The sequence below is a fragment of the Coenobita brevimanus genome, chromosome 15 (assembly GCF_032717465.1).
Source record: "Coenobita brevimanus isolate Jiangsu-jjx chromosome 15, ASM3271746v2, whole genome shotgun sequence".
Classification (NCBI taxonomy): domain Eukaryota; kingdom Metazoa; phylum Arthropoda; class Malacostraca; order Decapoda; family Coenobitidae; genus Coenobita; species Coenobita brevimanus.
Window position 1 is genome coordinate 4382353 of NC_136968.1, and position 21844 is coordinate 4404196.

Sequence of the window (21844 nt, forward strand, 5' to 3'; positions counted from 1 at the left end):
CAAAGACCATCACTTTACTCGTCCCTACATTCGCCTTTAAATTCTGTTTCTTACACACTCTCCCAAACTCATCCACCAAGCCTTGCAGCTCCCCTTCATCTTCACTCAACAACACAGTATCATCTGCAAACAACAGTACAGGGAGTTTCCAAACACTATCCTCTCTGACCAGGGCCACTCCAACATCCACTACCCTACCTTGTACCTCTTTTATTACCCCATCCATGTACAGATTGAACAACCATGGAGACATGACACATCCCTGTTTCAACCCAACTTTCAAAGAGAAAAATTCACTTAGTTCACCATCCACACGCACTGCAGCCTTCACACCATCGTACATACTCTTCACAGCATTCAGCAACTTCCCATCTACTCCATATATTCTTAACACTTTCCACAATCCTTGTCTATCCACCCTGTCATATGCTTTCTCCAAATCCATGAAAGCCTCATACAACTTCTTTCCCTTCTCTAGAAACTTTTCCACTAAAGATCTAAGAATGAATATCTGATCTGCACAACCTCTTCCCTTCCTAAAGCCTCCCTGTTCTTCTTCAACTAATTTCTCTGTTCTTTCTCTAACTCTGTCAATAAGTATCCTACCATACACTTTTCCTGTTATACTAAGAAGACAAATGCCTCTATGATTACCACACACTTCTTTTTCCCCTTTTCCTTTGTACAAGGGAATAATTATACCTGACTTCCAATCCTCTGGGACTCTACCTTCCTCCCAGGCCAATCTGCACATCTTCCACATCCATTCTACTACTATCTCTCCCCCATGCTTCAGCATTTCACCACACACTCCATCAATTCCTGGGGCTTTCCCCGATTTAACTTTCTTCATTGCTTCCACAACTTCTATCCTACTGATTTCTTCCTGTCTTCTCACCTCCCTCCTTCTCCCAGCCATTCCCCAGCCACTTATACTCGCATTACTTCCATCCTCTCATGGCGAAGCTTTGGACGCTAATGAGGATGGAGTTGACGAGTTTCGGCACAAGGTGAAGGGCTTGATCGACAGGGAGGGCCTCACTCTCGGTCAAGTCTACAATGCTGACGAAACTTGTCTATTCTATTGCTCTTTGCCAACGAACACTCTAGCCGAGGAGATGGAGAAGCATGTACCTGGCCGCAAGCTCTCCAAGCAACGGCTATCTGCTTTATGTTGTGCACCAGCTTAAGCCCGTTATTGTTAGCCGTGCAAAGCAGCCTCGGTGTCTTCGTGGGGTGATGGATGTCCTTCCAGTCATCTGGTACCATTCTTTGAAGGCATGGTTCACAGTCCACATCTTGAAAGACAGGTTCCACTGCCATTTCGTCAAGGAGGTCATACATTACCAGACGGAGAAACTGGGAATCTTATGCGACCAGGTAAAGACCCTCCTTCTCCTCGACAATGCACCTGCCCGCCCGTGCGACAAGGACTTGGCGGCTGAGAATGGCCGCATTAGGTGCATGTTTCTGCCACCTAATACTACTGCTCTCATCCAACCAATGGACCAAGGAGTGATCGTGGCAACGAAGTGCCTATACCGCCGGAAGTTCCTGGACGAGGTGATGGTTGTTCTCAAGGACGAGGACGAGTGCAGGGAGGGATGGGACACGCAAGGCCAGTGGACTTTGGAAAACCTTTGCCGCTACAACATCAGGTCTGCAGTCTACAACTGGGCCAGTGCATGGAAGGAAATCCCTGTCAAGACTCTAGAAAATGGTTGTCTCGTCTGCTTCTCGGAACGGATGCGGAGTACGATTTCCTAGGTTTCGAGGTGGATGAGTTCCATGCATGTCTACGTACGCACGGCGATGATGTTGATGTGGACGAAGTGTGTGAGTGGTTGGATGACGACGAGGGCGATCCTGGGTATCAGACCCTGTCTGATATCGAGATCGCATCTTCAGTTGCAGGTGTCAGTACCCAGCTTGAAGATTCCGATGAGGACGGCGACGATGATGCCGACTCCTCTCAGCATGACACAACTCCAGCCATCCCCAAGCTGAGCGCACTCCGGGAACACCTAGAGTTCGTTCTGGACTACCTGGGACACCCGGATTATGACAGGGAGATGGGACCCTTGGGACTTGTGGAGGAAGTGCATGCTTTCAGGCAGCGCATCATAAATCATCAGAATCGTCATTCCTTGCGTCAATCAACGATTGACAGCTTTTTCAGGCCTGTGACCCCCGCTGTGCCCAGCCCTGGCTCCACTCCGTTGCCTCCCCTACAGGCCCTCATGCTCCGAGCCACAGCCCAGCACATCAGCCACGGTGGAGTCACTGCTCGACATGAGTTTGCGTCTGTCTTCAGAGTCGTCTGCAGTGGGTACACAATCACCACGACCCAGCGACGCACCCCTAGGTCACCTCCCTGTGCTACTCTCAGACTCTGACAGTGATTAGACGGCAAGAACTTCTCCACTAGACCACACGGGAATTTACGGTGTTGTGCAGCGAAAAAAACAGTGCATTGTGTTAAGGATTTAGAGTTGTGAGTGAAAAGACAAAAATTTAATGGACTGTAACTGTAACATAAATTAACTTGAGTGTTTTTTGTTTAGAAAATGGTTTTAAGAGTGGAAAGACTTAAAGTGCAGAGTGCAACACTTATTTCATTAAGGTACAATGGAGCGCAAGTAAGACAAGAGTGCGCAATGTAAAGAGAATGGACTTCTGAGTTCGAATGACTAAGTTCAGTGCAAGACTTCATGAACAATGTACTGCAAGTGCTTCAGGAAATCCTTCTTACTGTCAGAGTCTGAGAGGAGGCGGTTATTCATCGAGATGGCCATGGACTTGCTGTAAGTAGGCATAATGTTTCATACTGTACTCTACTGTACTTTCCATACTATACTTACCTCAAACACCTCATTTCACTCTTTTATGTCCCTTATAGGTATGAATATGCTGTGTCTTAGGTGTGCATGTGCAGTAGGGAGGTGTTTTTCTGAGTTAGGCTAGGTTAGGGTCCATAACTACCAGTCCAGGAGTCAGGGACTTGTAAGTACCCAGAATGTTTAATATTGTATGAACCTACCTCAAAAACCTTATTTTATGCTTCTTTTGCATTTATTTCAGTCTTTTATGTCCCTTATTGGTGTGATTTCGGTCTTAAATAGGTGCTATGCATGTCCAGATGGAGTTGTATAGGTGTTTTTCTGAGTTAGGGACCTTAAGTACAAGTCCAGAAGGCTGGGGACCACTATCCGGACGTGCCTATGGCTCTGTTACGTCGGATATCGGAGGGATTACTGTATATACACAACAGCCACCTTTGGCTTTGAAATGAGTATAAAGAAAGTGTGTGTATTTACCTAATTGTGATATACAGGAAATGAGCTACACTCATGGGGTCCCATCTCCTTGTCTCAACCAAACTTTATTTTAAACTCGTATAGGTTTTTGGACCGGTTGATCTGTTTGTCCAGGCTATTCCACAGGTCATTGCATCCAGGCCAGGGACCATCTTGGTTGCTGGTCTTTTTATTCTCTTGATCTTGTTTATATCTTTCTTTTTATGTAGGGATCACACTGCTGCTACATATTTTAACCTGGGGCTGATCAGAGCCTCTATCAGTTTTTTCATCGTCTCCTCATCCATGTATGGAAGTGCCACTCTTATGTTTGTCAAGAGCTTATATGTCTTCTGACAATCTTGTTAATATGTCTTTCGGGTGACAAATTATCCTGGGCCAACACTCCTAGGTTCTTCTCTTCTCTCGCTTTTGTGATTGCTTCCTTTGCCATCGAGTAATGGACTGGTTGATGGTCATGTACAAGCCTTTTCTATCTGTCTGTTGCCAGATACCTTAATCCTGTAAGGGATGCCACAAACAAATCGCCTCCATGTTGTCCTATCCCCCACCAAATCACTGCCCTGCTCTCAGCTCACACCTCTCTCTCTCATATACCTCTCCACTCCATCCCTCCATCTCATCCTTGGCCTCCCCCTCCCTCTACCCCCCTCCATCTCATCCTTGGCCTCCCCCTCCCTCTACCCCCCTCCACCTCACTCACATACACTCTGGTGGTAGGTGGGGGCGCCCATCATCCACCCACTAAGTGTAGTGGTACTGTGGTACTCTGTCTTTAAGGTAGCTCTACATTGAGTGGCAAGCTAAATGATTTCCTGTATACAGGAAATCATTGATCATTGACAGCGCTGGGTGGTAACTTTATAAGTAACCCACACATGTTCCCTGTGTGACAACAAGTGAGTTGGCGGAGGGTTAGTGCCCCACCCTGGATAACAACTAACTAATAATACGTGTACAAGTTACATAAAATAATAGAATTCATTATTTTTTCTCTGATTTAATATTTATGAAAAAAAAAAAAGTCAAAGTTGATGATTATCATACCTCGCGGGAAACATGCACCCTTCCTGTGACGTCACAAACCATACCAGGGCCACAGCTGACCACCACTCACATCAGTGTCTGGGAATCATACTTTAATTTCTCCAATTTAATATTTATGAAAAAAAAAAAGTCAAAGTTGAAGATTATCATACCTCGCGTGAAACATACATCCATGCTGTGACGCCACAAACCATACCTGGGCCACAGCTGGCCACCACTCACATCAATGTCTGGGAATTATACTTCACTATAGGTAAGATTTCTGTGATACTATATTCAGCTGTTATTATCATGCAAGGTGTGTGAGAGTGTGATAGCACCCATAAAGGTGAAGTATGCAATGTTTATGGTATAGTGAAGAGTTTTGTTGGTTGTAGAGAGACTAGTAGTGATGACGAACCTTGTGACAACCAAGTACCTGTAGGACAGTTTGATAGCACAAAGACCAGTTTTGATAAAGCTGTAATGAAGTGATTAATGAACTGAATCAGTGAGAATTGCTAGGTCCTGACTCCAGGGTCATATAGCCTTGAAACTGGGCAGTACTACATAGGGAAGATGTCACAAAAATTCGAAGTACTGTACGTGTATTTATATATGTACACCGTAAAATAGCACCATGAAGTTCACAAACTTTCGAAAGGTCCTACTCACAGAGCCAGACACTTACAAGTCATGATGGCTGACGGCACATGGAGTGTTGTCAAAGCAGAAATCTTCAAACGCACTAAGCTCAAATTTAAAACGCACTAAGCTCTAGGTGAACTCTTCAAATTTGTGCACTAAATTGGACTTCAAAATGTGCTAGATATAGAAGAAAACCTACTATTTATTGGTGCTAAATTATTACGAAGTGCTAAATTATTATGAGAAGCGCTAGATAATAGATATAGTGGCAACAATGCCAAATTGGCAGTTGTAGGCGCACGGGTACCTGTAGTGAGCCGGGGACCCTGATGTGGGCTCAGCATATATGCCAGAAGAGCAGAGAACTTTCGTAATGGGACTATTTATGAAAACCGCCGAAAGACCAGAAATATTGTAAGACCAGATGCCGAATGAGAGGACTTCTACTGTATATTCATTTTTTATTTCAACTGAACCCCTGTTGTGTATCCACTCCAGCCATTTCTTCCTCTTTTCCTCCATTGCTTTCTTAACCTCTTCTTCCCACCATGTCGTAGCTTTCTTCTTTGTTGTTACTTTTGCCACACCACACACTGCTTTAGCATTCCTAACAGAGCATTTCCTAAATACATTCAACAAGCTGTCCAGATCCATTTCATTCCAGTGCACTGTTTCTAACTCCTCCCATACTTTGGCACTGTATTCATCTCCTATTTCTTTGTTGCTCAGCATCTTGGTTTTCAGCCCTGACAGCTCCTCTCTCATTTGGTCCACCTCACTTCTCTCAGCTTGGTCTTCCATACCACAATTGTATGATCTGACAAACCTCCACATTGTCCTATCACTGTCTTCGTATCAGCAGTACTACCCAGCACTGATTTCTCTACAAGCAAGTAATCAGTCAGGCTCCTTTCAACGTGATCTCCATTCCATCTATACCACGTATATTTATGTTCATGTGTGTGTTAAGAATTACAAATGCACAGCCTCGTTTCCTGACACATGTCCTCCATTTGCATCCCATTATCATTCTCTCCTGGTACTCCTTTATTACCCATTATGTCAATGTGTCCAAGAGTGCGAGATATGCCGTGATGGCACTGTGTGAAACAAAGATGAATGGGTGTGAAGTTGAGGAATGGGAGGGTGTGAAATGTGTAAGATCGGGCATGAATTGGCGAGGAAGATGCAAGGAAGGAGTTGCTTTGTTGATGAATGATGTGTGGCAGAGTGGAATGAGAGACTACAAATGTGTCATCTTGAGGTGTATGTATGTCAAGTTCAAGTTTGAGAAGGTGAAAGTGTCAGTGATTGCAGCATATGCACCACGTAAGGACAGGAGTGAGAGAGAGAGAGAAAGACAGGTTTTGGGATGAGTGAGAGAGAGAGAAAGACAGGTTTTGGGATGAGCTGAAAGAAGTAGTGGGAGAAATGCCCAGGAGCTATAAAGTGACCGTAATGGGTGATATTAATGGAAGAGTAGACACTGGTCGTGAGGATAACATAATGAGTTGTAATGGAATAGCAGGAGGAAATGATATTGGGAAGTGACTGAAGGATTTGTATCAGGAGAGGAGATTGTGATTTGCAACTCGTATTTCAAACACAACGATGCACATAAATATACATGGTAAAAAGGAACAGGGAATGTGCTGAAAGAAGCCTGATTGATTACGTGCTCATAGAGAGATCGATGCTGTGAATGGCTGCTGATACAAGGGATGTGAGAGGACAATGTGGAGGTCTGTCAGATCATTTGATTGTGGTATGCAAGATCAAGCTGAGAGAAGTGAGGTGGATCAGGAGAGAAAGTTGCAGTCAGAGAGGAAAACTGAAAGTTGAGAAGCTGTGGATCAAAGAAATGGCAGATGATTACAGGACCAAAGGAGGGGAGAAGTTAAAATCAGTGAATTGTAATTAAATGGATCTGGACAGCCCGTGGCATACATATAAGGATTGCCTAGTTAGAAATGCTAAAGTGGTATGTGGTGTGACGAGTAACAACAAAGAAGAAAAGTACGGCATGGTGGTATGAGGAGGTTAAGAGAGCAGTGGAGGAAAAGAGGAAAAAGTGGCTAAAGTGGTTACAGGACAAGGGTTAGTTGAAATCAGAACTGAATATGTTCAGAGCAAGAGGCATGTAAAGAGACTAGTGAAGATGAAGGTAAATGATGATCTGGAAGAAAAATGAATGCAAACTACTCTGAAAATAGGGAGTTATTCTGGAAAGCAGTGCAGAAATGTAGAAGTGAAAGCAGAAAGAAATGTGGTGGTGTGAAGGATGTAGGTGGTAGATTATTAACCCATGGGGATGAAGTAAGGACCTCGGGACTAGAGAGAGCAGAGAGGCTGTAAACATGATTTGTTTTGGGGGGGTGCAGTGCCAGGAAACGTGACACTCACACAGTTGAAGAATGCTCTGAAGCACCTGAAAAATGGGAAAGCAGCTGGGGTTGATAAGGTGTTTGCAGAGATGATTAAGTGTAGTGGAGAGAATGGAATGAAGTGCTTGTTGGAGATATGTAGGAAGGCATGAATGAGTGAAACTGTGCCAGCAGAAGGGAAAAAGGCTGTGATTGTACCACTGTACAAAAGTAAAGGTGAGTGAAGTGAGTTTATTGAGTGTGGTAGGGATGGTATATGGAAGAATTATCATAGAGAAAGTGAGAGAGATATCAGAAGTCCTGATGAGCGATGAACAGGGTTGCTTTTGGAGTGCCAGAGGATATGTTGATCAAATATTTGCAGTGAAACAGATAGCAGAGAAGGCTTGTGAGAAGGGCCATAAGGTGTTCATGGCATTCATGGATCTGGAAAAAATATACGACAAAGTGTACAGAGAAGGATTGTGGAAAGTTTTGCACATGTAGAGAGGCGGCCTGCAGTCCTGATGGACCCAGGTTCGAATCCTGGCTGGGGCAGGGAACAGTTTAAGGATTTGAATTTCATAGAAGCAGACCTTCCTGATCTACCAGATGACCCGCCGACATGTCATAAAAGTACCCCCGCTAATACCAATACACCAGTCCTGTATGAGACAGCCCTAGCATGTATTAATAGGGACGGTGGGTGTTAGCGCTGAAGTGGTGACATGTGGAGGTGTAGGAGGACTACTGGGCCTTGGGATAGGCTACTGCCCCCGAGATATAGGCCCTGAAGCCTTTGCCCAGAGTCGGACACATTAAAAAAAAAAAAAAAAAAAAAAAAAAAAAAATTGTACAGTGTAGATGGTAAGCTGCCAGGTGCTGTCAAGAGTTTTTATGATGGTAATAAAGCATGTGTAAGGGTTAATGGGCATCTAAGTGAATGGTTTACGATCAGTGTGGGCATGCGACAAGTTGTGTGATGTCCCTGTGGTTGCTCAACGTATATATGGATGGGGTGATGAGAGAAGTAAAAACACGAGTAGTGGAGAGGGGGATGGCTTTGGTAACAAATGGTGATGGATGAAATATCTCAAATTTGTTGTATGCTGATGATGCAGTACTACTTGCAAATACTGGAGAAGAACTTGGTAGGCTAGTGCAGAGTTTTATAGATGTCTGGGAGCATTGTGCTTTGACAGCAAATGTAGAGAAGAGTAAAGTGATGGTTATTGAGAGAGAAGATGACTCCTTGTGCGATGTTACAGTGAGTGGAGAAAGACTGGAATTGGTAAGGAAGTTCAAATTCCTGGATACAGTGATAGAAAAGAGAAGAAAATGTGCAAAAGAAGTGGAAAGTAGAGGAAGAAAAGTAGCTGGTTCAGTGAAGGCCTTGATAAGAAACAGAGACTTGAGTGTTGCAGCTGCATGAGGCTTACATGAAGGAGTGTTAGTGCCAACTTCAATATATGGATGTGAGACTATGGTATGGCATGAAAATGAAAAGTCAAGAATAAGAGCAGTGAAGATGAGACTGCTGAGGAATGTATCTGGAGCACAGAGGGTAGATAGGATACGAAATACTGGTAATGTGATTCGTGAAAGATGTGGAGTGAGGAAGTCTGTGGACACCAGAATCGAAAAGAGTGTGCTGTGATGGTATGGTCATGTGGAAAGAATGGATAAAAATATCCATCTATCTATCTATTGCTAGATGCCTTAATCCCTTATATGGGGTGGCCACAAACAAATTGCCTCCATATCACCCTGTCCCCTGCCAGTTCATTGCTCTGCTCCCAGTTCACACACCCCTCTCTCATATACCTCTCCACTCCATCCCTCCATCTCATCCTTGGCCTTCCCCTCCCTCTCTCCCCTTCCACCTCACTCACGTACACTCTCCTTGTCAGTCTCTCACTCTCCATCCTCTCCACATGGCCAAACCACCTCAGTGTGTTTTTCCTAATGCTTCCTATCACATCCACATCCACACCACAACGCTCCTTCACATCCTCATTTGTCAGTCTGTCTCTCCCTGTGACTCCACAGGCTCCTCTCAAATAAAAATAGAGTGGTGGAAAAGGTAAATCTGAGCGAATTTGAAGGCGGGAGGAGGTGAGGTAGGCCAAGGAGAAGGTGGAGAGATATGACGGATGAGTGTGTGAGGAATAGAGGCTTGGAAGTCAGTGAGGCTAGGGAACTGACAAGAGATAAAGCTGACTGGATAAACGTTGTAAGAAGTGCATGATCAGGGATTTGGCACCCTTTTTTAACGTGACAGCGTTCGGATTGACTCTGACGGATATGTTTATGTGAAGCTACAGAACGTGGTGAATGTTTTTGGCGTATCTGATACAGCCAGGATTCCAGGGGCTTGAATGATGAGTGAATGGAAGCGTGGCCCATTGGATTGGGCAAATTTGGGCTGTCAGGACATTACTACTCCTCACCCTGCCCTAGGGTGGGAAAGGAGGTCCGGATGATGATGATGATGGTGTATCATTCTCAGGACCAGTGCCTACTCTCCCATTCATGTCGCCCATTACAAATACTTTATAGCTCTTGGGCATTTCTCCCACTACTTCATCCATCTCATCTCAAAACCTGTCTTTCTCTTTTTCACTCCTGTTAACTCACAGTGCATACGATACTGTCACTGCCACTTTCACCTTCTCAAACTTGAACTTGACATATGTATGGTACATCTCGAGCTGACACATTTTTAATCTCTCATTACACTCTGCCAACTTCATTCATTAACAAAGCAACTTCTTCCATGCATCTTCCTTGCCCATTCATGCCTAACTTTACACACTTTACCCTCTCCCACTCCTCCACTTCACATCCTTTCATCTTTGTTTCACACAGTAACATCACAGCATATCCCACACTCTTTAACACATTCACCACTTCCACTCTCTTCCCCTCCTCATTCACACCTCTCACATTCCACATGGTCATGCGAATCTTCTCATTTGATTGGGACCCTGGGCAGGTATTGGGCCTTTCAAGGCTGTCTGAAACATTTGCCATAAATTTATTGATTTTTGGTAGGGGTATCTGGGGGACATTTAACCCAACCAGAAACCCCAGTTATATGGTTACCACCCAGCATAGTAAATGGTTTCCTGGGTGCAGGAAACCATTTGGCTTGTCACTCAGTGTATAAACCATAAGGCAACACTACATTGAGTGAGTAGACTGTAGCACCAGTCGAGCAGGGCAGTACAGTACTCCCAAGGTGGATGGAAAGCTGATGACAGGGAGAGCTGGAGCTCCCGTTTCATTAGTCCTCGGAACTAGTTCCTGATCATTCCCCTTTGCTGAACTTTTTCAGTGTTTCAGTAACACAGAGAGTAGGCCAGCATGCTCTCCAATACAAATTTCTCTAATTGTCAACACGAAACTACAAACACATTACACACATCGCTTCCTTTTCAAAATTAAACATGAAAATGGCATTCAATAACCAAGCCTCAGAGTCCCCAGGGGTGTACATCATATATGTTCCCACCATCTGCCTCTCTTCCGGTGACAACTCAAAGACCTTCCTGGAACCACTGTCTGACTCATTTTTTCTTCATTTCTGCAACATTCACAGCCTTTTCTTTAACTTTCTGTCTGTTGAGCACCACGTCTCCTCTAAACCTCACATTCGCTCCTTAACCCCTCTGGTGCTAATTGGGTTGATTGATCCTTTTTCAGGATTATGCAAGATCTATGTGATCAATAGAGGGGCTTCAAGGAAAAACTGGGAACAGCATGCTCTGCCCCAATTGTGACATATATTCCTTCCAGTCAATCAGAACTAAGTGCTGAATAGGCGGGAAGGAGGATCCAGGCCCTTACCCATGGTGGGGGGGAGGCTCTCCCATGGCCCTCTCGCATCCCCCCTCCACCCCACTATCTTTGTTCCCTATCCCCCTTCCTCTCCTCTGACCACCTCCTGCTCCCTCCCCCACCATCCTCCATCACGCCGCCGTGGTTCCTCCCCCTTCTCCCTCTCCCTGTCTCCTTGGGGATGGTTATATCCCCCTTACAGCCCCTGTCACACATACGCAACTCAAGGGCCGAACGTGGCACGACTCAAGGTCGTAACGCATTTTTTCATCGATTGTCCCTTGATTCACCGACAAAACCCGGACTCTTGAGGGCGGTCGTGAGCTGCTGGGACGACTTGTCGAGCCTCACGATTTGCCAAAAGTCGTGTCACAGTTGGGTCATAGTCAGGAGTGTCGTAGGTCAGTCCTGAAGCATTCTTAGCTCAATCGTCTGCATCGTGATGTGGTCGTTGCGTGTTGTAATACAGTCAGTGACAAAAAAACGTTACAACCACGTAACGAATCACCAACCACGACCAGACCGTCCCCAGACCCTGAGCCAACCATGCAATGCATTTTGACAGTCCAGTTGGCAATTCAGAATCATGGCTCACAACCTTGTGACAACTTCAAGAAGACCACGTGACGACTGGGCTAGGGCCGAGCCCAGACCACGTGCAGAGTGCGCCAAGAGTCTTGGCGGGAAACCTGGCGTGGTCGGCGATCTGGCAACACCGGTCACACATGGCAACTGCGAGTCCACAAGCAATTGGCGCATAAAGCGCGACAGGCCGGGGCCTGCCATCAGTCACACTTGGCTGCCTGCCTGTGAGCACCACTCCAACCATCTGCCCCACCTTCCACCTGCCTGAAAGCATCACGTCAGCCATCTCCCACACCTTCCATGTCACCCCTCCACGCCTTCACCATGGAACCATGGACCAGCTATTGTCCCAGAACCTCTTCAGTACTGAGTGCACAACTCATGAGGCCTCCCTTCCACTGCACGCTGAATCTCTGATGTAGGAGCAGCAGACGGAGGCTGCTGTGCCCTGCCCCAACTGTGGGGAGCCGAGGGAGAAGCCCAAGAGAGCAAGGCGGGTCGGATCTCTCAACCTGACAAGCGAGCAGGAGAAGGACCTGGTGGAGTGGCTGAAGCATCATGAGATGTTGTACAACAAAAAACTCAACATACATAAGGACGTGGACGAACGCAACAGGATACTGGCTGAAAAGGTACAGGAACTCGACTGTTATCATGAGTAAAAACACATGTGCAATTTCTTCTACACACACCTTGTTATGTACATTTACATATTAATTTTAATATAAACCCTTCATCTCTTGGTAAGTATTGTATTTCTTGTAGTGTCATTGTTGTTGCAACAGGCAGGCAAACTGTCCGTGTTTATACAAATTTATGAGTATGTAAGCATTCTGCGCATGTTTATTTTTTTCACTGTTTACTTCAGCGGGTCAGCTGAGGAACTGGCTGGACAATATGCGGACCAAGTATGGCCGCTTCACTGCAACCCGCTCTGGCCAGGGCCAAGTTGATCTGGATGAACTGGCTGAGCGTAAGAGGTGGATAGTTCTAAGTTCTGACTCCCTCCAACCCCACAGTGTCAGATGCCCCACCTGCCAGTCAAAGGTAAACAAATTTATTTATGTTATACACTTGTCATAATACAGTGACCTTTTTTTTTTTCTTCATGGGAATATACATAGTTGCTATCCTTAAATTTTAATAAAGGTTAAACAAAGTGTATGAAACATACCAGTTCTTTATTTACTTACTTTAGTACAACATCATACAAATTTCCTTGTTGTTAATGTAATACATATTTATCCTGTAATTCGAAGTTCTCATTCATTTTTTTCTCTCAGAGATTCCCAGGTGCAAACAATGGGGCGGCACTGCTAACGCCACGAGATCATGACGGACCATCCCCATCCACAGTCCACCTGGCGGAGGCTGTGCTCAGTGGGGACGATGAGCCATTGCCACCATCCCAGCCATGCCAGCCACCACAGCCATGTTCGTCCACAGGTCCGTCGAAGAAGAGGCCCAGAACCTCCCCGAACATTGGCTCCACCAGCATGTCCGCCGAGGATCTCCTGAATACGGTGAGAACAAATTATTAATGACAGCAGCAGTTAAAATTAAGAAATTCATTAATCATGAGACCTTTCATTATTGGTGTGTATTTTGATCTCAAACAAAGTTGCTATAAAACAAGGTCTTTGAACAATTTGGTATTCACATCAGCACTATATAAAAAGTAAAAAAACCTGTTAGTATTAATACAATGCGCACTATGTCAAACCCACAGTTTACATTTCACTGTTTACATTTATTTAAAAGTTATGTCTCTAATGATTTTCATTTCCCAATTGCAGCTCCAAGAGCAATTGAGAGCCAACTCCAGCTTCCAGGTCCAGGTGGCATCGACGCTGCAACCAGGAAACGAGCATGAGGCAGCAGTGGTTCAGTACACTAACTACTTGGCAACCCTTTGCTGTGAAATGTCACCACAGCTATTTAAGAAGTTTCAAAGGCATGTCAGCATCGTGACCCTGGACATGATTGAGAACCCTAACCATTACATGCAACCCCCCCATGCTCCTGGCCCCTCACATCCTCCAAATCCAGGACCAACACCAGCACCAGCACCAGCACTAGCACCTGCACCTGCACCTGCACCAGCACCAGCACTAGCACCTGCACCTGCATGCACCTGCACCTGCACCAGCACCTGCACCAACTCTGACACCGTCACAGTCCCTCGTTCAGCAGCTGCAACACCAGATCTGGCAGTTGCAACAACAACAGCAGCAGCTCCTCCAACAACATCCAGCAAGGCCTCCCCACCCACCACTCACCCCAGGCACTTCACATTTCCCCAGCTTGGGGAACCTATCATTTGGCTCTTCTGTACTGGATTTGCAGCAACCATACTCAGACCTTATCACACCTCGCGCGTCGACCCTTGAGCCACGTGACTGATGTATATAGTTATAAGTTTACAGGTAAAGATGGTTATGTATGGTTAAGTTTAATAAATTTTTCCCCCCCTTTAAACAGGTGTTTTATTGTCATGGGAAGGGTTTTATGGTGATAGGAAAAAAAAAAAAGAAAATCATGGTACTGTACTTACCTAGTGGACCACCCTGTCCTGCCATTCCACAGCACTGCAAGGGGAGTTGTAATATTCCTTGAGGTAGTCCCTGATCACTATGGGACCAGTCGCACCTCGGCTCCTCGGCAGGTGGTCCAAGGACGTCAGCTGGGTGCCCTGTCTCCACTGGCCCTCGGTGATTTTGTGCGTTACAGGGTCCTCGACATTTTTTTTTTTTTTTTGTGACAAAGAAGGAACCAAAGGTCATGAGCCCGCAAAACTGTTCCTTCCAAGAGAAAAACAAAATACAAGAGAGAGCCAAATTCAAGATCCATTCATTTCGAGATGACTGGACACACTGCGTTTGAAAGACTGGAGATCATAGGAAGCAGGAAATACAGACAGAGGGAGACAGTTCCAGAATTGACCTGTTGCATAAATGAAGGACTGGGAGTAACGGTTAACTCTTGGATTAGAGAGTTGGACAGAAAAGGGGTGAGAGTTTGCTGCTAGATGGGTGCTACGCGCCCGTCGTAGAAGTGGAGGAATGCACGCAGACAGTTCAGAGGAACAGGGACCATTGAAGCAGCGATAGAAAAGAGATAAAGATGCAACACTGCGGCGAAGAGACAGAGGTTGAAGGGAGTCAGTACGAGGGGAAGAGTTAATGAGACGAAAAGCCTTTGACTCCACCCTATTGAGAAGAGCTGTATGTGGGGAGCCTCCCCACACATGAGAGTTGTACTCCACACAGGGGCGGATAAAACCCCCGTATAGAGTCAACAATTGTGCAGGGGCAAAGAAGGAATGGAGTCGGCTTAGCACACCCAATCGCTTGGAAGCAGATTTTACAAGAGATGTAATATGATCTTTCCAAGATAAGCCCCGAGCAAATGAAACTCCAAGCATGTTCAAGGATGATGCAGGATTAAGTTGAGTATTATTAAACATAAGTGGGTATACCTGTGGAAGATTTTGTCGGGTTGACAGGTGCAAAAACTGAGGCTTTGGTGCATTAAAAACAACCAGATTATTTTTACCCCAGTCATAGATACGAGCCAAGTCAGACATTAGGTGTGCCATAGCCTCATCCCTTGCCTGCTGAAGTAACTGCTGAGATGGACGTTGTGGGAATCGAATGGAAAGGTGAAGGGTGGAGTCATCAGCGTATGAGTGGGTAGGATTAGATGTACAACTTAGAAGGTCATTGATGAATAAAAGGAAGAGAGTTGGTGATAGGACAGACCCCTGAGGAACACCACTTTTAATAGATCTAGGAGAAGAATGATAGCCGTCTACAACAGCGGCTATAGAACGACCAGAAAGGAAGCTAGAGATGAAGGCACAGAAAGAAGGATAGAAACCATAAGAGGGCAGTTTGGAAATTAAAGATTTATCCCAGACTCGATCGAAAGCCTTTGAGATGTCAAGCGCAGTGGCAAAGCTTTCGCCAAAGTCCCGAAAGGAGGATGACCAGAAGTCTGAAAGGTAGGTGAGAAGATCGCCTGTGGAGCGTCCCTGACGGAACCCATACTGACGATCAGAAAGAAGGTTGTGATAGGAAAGATGCTTTAAGATTTTTCTATTAAGAATAGACTCAAAAACTTTTGAGATACAGGATATTAAAGCAATTGGGCGATACAGTAGTTAGAGGGTTGGGAATGGTCACCCTTCTTTGGGACTGGCTGAATGAGAGCAAACTTCCAGCAAGAAGGAAAGGTACAAGTTGACAGACAAAGGCGAAAGAGTTTGCCTAGGCAGGGTGTAAGCACAGAAGCACAGTTCTTGAGAACAACAGGAGGGACTCCATCAGGCCCATATGCCTTATTAGTACTGAGGCCAGCAATGGCAGAAAATACATCAGCTGAAGAAATTTTATGTTAACCATGAGGAAGTCAGAGGGGGTAAGTGATGGAGGAACAGCACCGGAATCGTCTAAGGTGGAATTGTAGGAGAAAGTCTGACCGAAGAGATCTGCTTTATCAGTAGAAGAAATAGCTACAGAGCCATCAGAGTAGAAAAGAGGAGGGAAGGATGATGAGGTAAAGTTGTTAGAAAGGTTTTTGGCAAGGTGCCAGAAGGGGCGGGAAGAGTTTGAGTTGGAGAGTTGAGAACATTTTGTACGGATGAAATTATTTTTAGCAAAGCGAAGAATAGACTTAGCAGGATTCTGGGCAGAAATGTAAAAAAGATGTGATTCAGGGGTGGGTTGGCTCCGGTACCTTTTATAAGCCCTCTCCTTGTTGCGGACAGCATTAGAACAAGCGTGATTAAACCAAGGCTTTCTTGCGTTAGTCAAAGGATATGAGAAAGGAATGTGTGCTTCCATGCCCGAGAGAATAACCTCCGCAATGCGCAAGGCACACCCAGATGGCTCATGGCCATGAAAGCAATAATCATTCCAGAGAAAATCAAAGAAGTACTGCCTGAGGGCCTCCCAATCCGCAGCTCCAAAGTGCCAGAGACGACATTTTTTTTGCAGGGTTCGCAGGCCGTACCGGAGTGATAGGACAGGTTAAGGTGATAAGGTTATGATCGGAGGAGCCCAACAGAGAGAAAAGATTAACAGTGTAAGGAGAAGGATTAGTTCTAAGGTAGAGATCAAGTATGTTGGAGCTCTCTCCAAGGCGGTCAGGGATACGGGTAGGGTGCTGTACAAGCTGCTCTAGGTCATTAACCCCTACACCGCGGGCATGTTTACCGATGTTTTGCGTGTGCCGCTGGGTTATTCGGGCTCCGACAGACTCTCAAAAAATATTTGCCAAAAATCAGTTATTAGTCCTAGAATATTAAAATTATATATGCTTATGGCACATACCTTCAGCTTTCTCCCGGAATGTTTGTTGAGCCTTCGTCAGTTCCCGTAGGACTTGTGGAGACCTCTGAAGTTGGGTAACGAAGTCTCCACTTTACACTTCCCGACAACCCGTAATATGATTACCACAGCCAGATATTAACACTATAAACACCACTCTATGATTTTCAAGTAGTTTGGGATCCATACTCCAAAAAAAAAAAACACTGTGAAAGCAATGAAAATTATGAGCGCGTCTGACCGCCGCACTTGCGCTAGTTCGCTCTTGGTACTCTGTCATTTATTATTCATAAAACCCCTCACACTTTATATTTCTATTACTATATAACACTTATATATATATCTACAGTCTTTATCCATAAGTTTCCTTCAGTAGTATTAGTTTATTGTCACTGTAGGGATTCAATTTCTTTCAGTAAAATACGTAGCATTCACTTTCTCGTCCTGTATGCTAGCATTGAGAGTGAATGTCACTTTCATCTTCACTCTCATAACTCATAGTATTCAGACATGCTAGAGTGAAACTTTCACTTTCATTACTCCTAGGGTATATACTTGTATTCTTATAATACTACTCATTTACATTTCTATTTACGTTCTCTATTTTATTTACGTTATTTACATTTCTATTTTATTTATACTGTGTTATGCACTGTCACTTGAAGTAACTTATAAAACTATTTTCCATTGTTCACGTATATTTACATTCATTACTTTCACTTGCTGTTTACACATTATTTACGATTCCACTTGCACTGTTTTACTCAATAGAAAGATCGTAGTCACTCTTTTATCAATTGTCAGCCCTTTACCTCTTTCCACACGAGGTTTAGTAGGGGGTAAAGGTCACAGGGCCCTTTGCATGGGGGAGAAAAAGGCCCTGAAGTCAGCAAGAGGAACTGACGCGTACCTCCTCTTCGGAAGATGAGAGAGAACTGATAAAGGAGGGCTGGCCCGGGTTGAGGCCTACTTAGGGGATATTCAGCACTACCAACATAGCTCTTGAAACAGCTATGTATTTCATTGAAATGATTGGCAGGAAATCTAGACAATACATTATAAATTAGGTAGTTCCAGGTGAAGGTAAATATCACTTAGGCTTCTCCCTTCCCTCCTTATATGTATATTTATTACAAAAATAGATTATATGGCATATTTCAAGGGGAAAAAAACAGCGAAAATTAGCGAACGAGTGCATGTGAGGTGTTGTCAGGTGATAATTAGCCAATTCCAGGTGTATGGCACTCTCACTTACCTTATTTCTTTCTTGTATATATTATTTGGTATAAGAATAGGGCATAGGGCTTATTTCAATGGATGAAATCAGTGAAAAATTCCAGGGAAGATTTACTTAGCGTAGCACGGCCGGGCAGGCGAGAGGATAGGGTAATGGAGGGGGGTAGGGAGGGGAGTCAAGAACGGGGAGAAATGGCTAAATTGTCAACAATGGATGGGAGTACAGATGAAATTAGGAGTGCTGACTAGTGTTGGACATTGGCAGTACTGATAGATGATACAAGCCCCCACTTGGAAGCCCGGGTGAATTCAAAATAACACAGAATCACAAAAGCGACGCCCCGCGGTATGATCCCTTGCTCCCAAGCATCACGAAAGTGACGCCCCGCGGTTAAGGGGTTAAGGATAGAAAAGGTATAGGCTTGTTCACCAGGTGGATCAGTGAAAGGAGAGGAGAGCCAAAGGTGGTGGTTAACATTGAAATCTCCAAGAATGGAGATTTCAGAGAAAGGAGAGATGGATAGAATGTGTTCCATCGTAGAAGTAAGATAGTCAAAGAATTTTTGATAGTCAGTAGAATTAGGAGATAAGTAAACAGCACAGATATATTTAGTCAGAGAATGACAGGAAAGCCGAAGCCAGAGTGTAGAGAATTCAGAAGAATCGAGTTCAGGAATACGAGCGCAAGATAAGTTGTTGCGTATATATACACAACAGCCACCTTTGGCTTTGAAATGAGTATAGAGAAAGTAGGAGGATACAGAAAAGGGTTTGCTGTCAGTTGCCTCAGACAGCTGAGTCTCAGTTAGGAAAAGAAGGTGAGGTTTAGAGAAGGAGAGGTGATGCTCAACAGAGCGAAAGTTAGAGGAAAGGCCACGAATGTTGCAGAAATGAAGAGGAAGAGAGTCAGACAGTGGTTCCAGGCACCTTGAGTCGTCACCGGGAGAGGGGCTGAAGGTGGGGGCATTTATGGTCCCCCCCCCCCCCCCGGGGACTCCGAGGCTATGTTTTTTGACGCTATTTTTGAAAATTTTGAAAAGGAAGTGTGGTGTGTGCTATGCATATAGTTTGGTGTTGATAGTTGGAGAAACTTGTATTGGAGAGCATGCTGGTCTACTCTCTGTGTTACTTAGACACTGAAAAAGTTCAGCAAAAGGGGATGGTCGGGACCTAGTCCCAAGGGCTGATGAAACGGGAGCTCCAACTCTCCCTGTCATCAGCTTTCCATCCACCTTGGGAATACTGCCCTGCTCGACTGGTGCTACAGTCAACTTCACCCATGTATGCATAAAGAGGGATTCTGGAGACGCAGGAGATTGTGGAGGCAGCAGCAGGCCAGGACTGCAGACTCTACTCTTTTGGGCTTGAGGGCCATCGTTGTCAGGAGGCAACGGAATCTAGGGGACAACGATATAGCATACATTTTTGAATAGCATACATGTTGTTGGTGGATTTCGGCACATATTCAGGTGGTATAGCCAAGTCAAAATTTTTAACATGAATCTATCTACCTATTGCCAGATGCCTCAATCCCGTTTGGGGTGGCCACAAACAAATCGCCTCCAAGTCGCCCTGTCCCCCGCCATTTCACTCCCATGCTCCCAACTCACACACCCCCTCTCTCATATACCTCTGCACCCCATCCCTTCATCTAATCCTCGGCCTCCCCCTCCCTCTTCCCCCCTCCACCTCACTCACATACACTCTCTTCATCAGTCTTTCACCCTCCATCCTCTCCACATGGCCAAACCACCTCAGTGTGTTCCTCATAACGCTTCCTATCACATCCACATCCACACCACAACGCTCCTTTATATCCTCATTCGTCAGCCTGTCTCTCCACGTGACTCCACAGGCTCCTCTTAACCCACCCCGTCCCGTCGACGTATGGGTACGTTGCAACGATTTGCATTTGCCAGTCCCGGCGATGTACCGGTACGTCGTGCAATTGCAAGGTCCCTAATTTGCACAATTTTCAATTTTCGCGCGTGATTTTTCGTATGTATACACGGGACACCTTCCTCTATTCCTTTACAAGATGCCAAGCAGGGACAATGCCTTACACCGCATAACCTCCCCCCTCCCCCCCTCACGCCATTGTCTTGGCAATTCACCTGTTACCAGTGACCTGGCTAGTAAAGATATTCAGGGCCAGAGTGATTCCCCAATCGATGACAGTGTGGAGGACAATGTTTACATAACATTAGAAGAAGAAACAGCCAGAAATAATGATCAGGTAATGTGGCAAAAAAAGGTCAGGTATGGTGATTAGTTAGTGAGTGAAACAATGCTTATAATGCTTTTATTACTGCTTGAAAACCAATATACTCTCATACTACATATACATTCGTACCAAGTAAATAAATAAATACCGTTTATGAGTGGATAAAATAGTTACCCTCCCATAGAACTCGTTTTCTTTGGTGCCAGCCTGTTAGAAAACCCAGTCAGGTATGGAGGAACTCCTACCTGGATTGGGTTTTTAAACCTCAGGTGAGCGATTTCTCTATGAATTTTCAATGTTTCTCACCAAAAGCGAAGGTTTTAGCCAAAAAAAAATTTTTCGAAAATTCCTCGGGACTGGGGGATGTCGAAGGTGCAGAAAACCTCGGGACATGACGGGTTAAATAACTCATTTCCACTGCTCTCACTCTTGACTTGTGTCCTTCCAACAATGTCCAAGCTTCACTTCCATACGTTAGAGTTGGTATCACAATACTGTCATGTAGTAACTTTTTCACTTCCGTGCTCACTTCCCTGTTTCTTAGCACTGCTTTCAAAGAACCAGCAACCTTTCTTCCCTGCTGTACCCTTTCAAGCACTTCACCCTCCAAACCTCCATCCCTACTCATCACACTACCCAAGTACTTAAACGTACGCACATTTTCCAATTCCTCACCATCCAACCTCGCTGTACATTCACCGACTTCACCTTTCTCAAAGACCATCACTTTACTCTTCCCTACATTCACCTTTAGATTCTGTTTCTTACTCACTCTCCCAGACTCATCCACCAAGCCTTTCAGCTCCCCTTCGTCTTCACTCAACAACACAGTATCATCTGCAAACAACAGTACAGGGAGTTTCCAAACACTATCCTCTCTCACCAGGGCCACTCCAACATCCACTACCCTACCTTGTACCTCTTTTATTACCCCATCCATGTACAGATTGATCAACCATGGAGATATGACACATCCCTGTTTCAGCCCAACTTTCAGAGAGAAAAATTCACTTAGTTCACCATCCACACACACTGCAGCCTTCGCACCATTGTACATACTCTTCACAGCATTCAACAATTTCCCATCTACTCCATATATTCTTAACATTTTCCACAATCCTTGTCTATCCACCCTGTCAAATGCTTTCTCCAAATCCATGAAAGCTGCATACAACTTCTTTCCCTTCTCTAGAAACTTTTCCACTAAAGGTCTAAGAATGAATATCTGATCTACACAACCTCTTCCCTTCCTAAAGCCTCCCTGTTCTTCTCCAA

At 45.0% G+C, this 21844-nt stretch overlaps 1 protein-coding gene across 1 annotated transcript in view; it reads left to right on the forward strand.

Annotated features, from left to right (window-relative positions):
- Positions 1-14169, forward strand: part of LOC145390600 (uncharacterized) — a 72630-nt gene extending 58461 nt beyond the window's left edge. The window contains exons 2-4 of the mRNA XM_080265406.1: positions 12648-12826; positions 13063-13302; positions 13576-14169. Coding sequence (XP_080121532.1) covers positions 12677-12826; positions 13063-13302; positions 13576-14169 — 984 coding nt within the window. The 5' untranslated portion in view covers positions 12648-12676. The remainder of the gene's footprint in view (positions 1-12647; positions 12827-13062; positions 13303-13575) is intronic.
- Positions 14170-21844: the final 7675 nt, after the last annotated feature.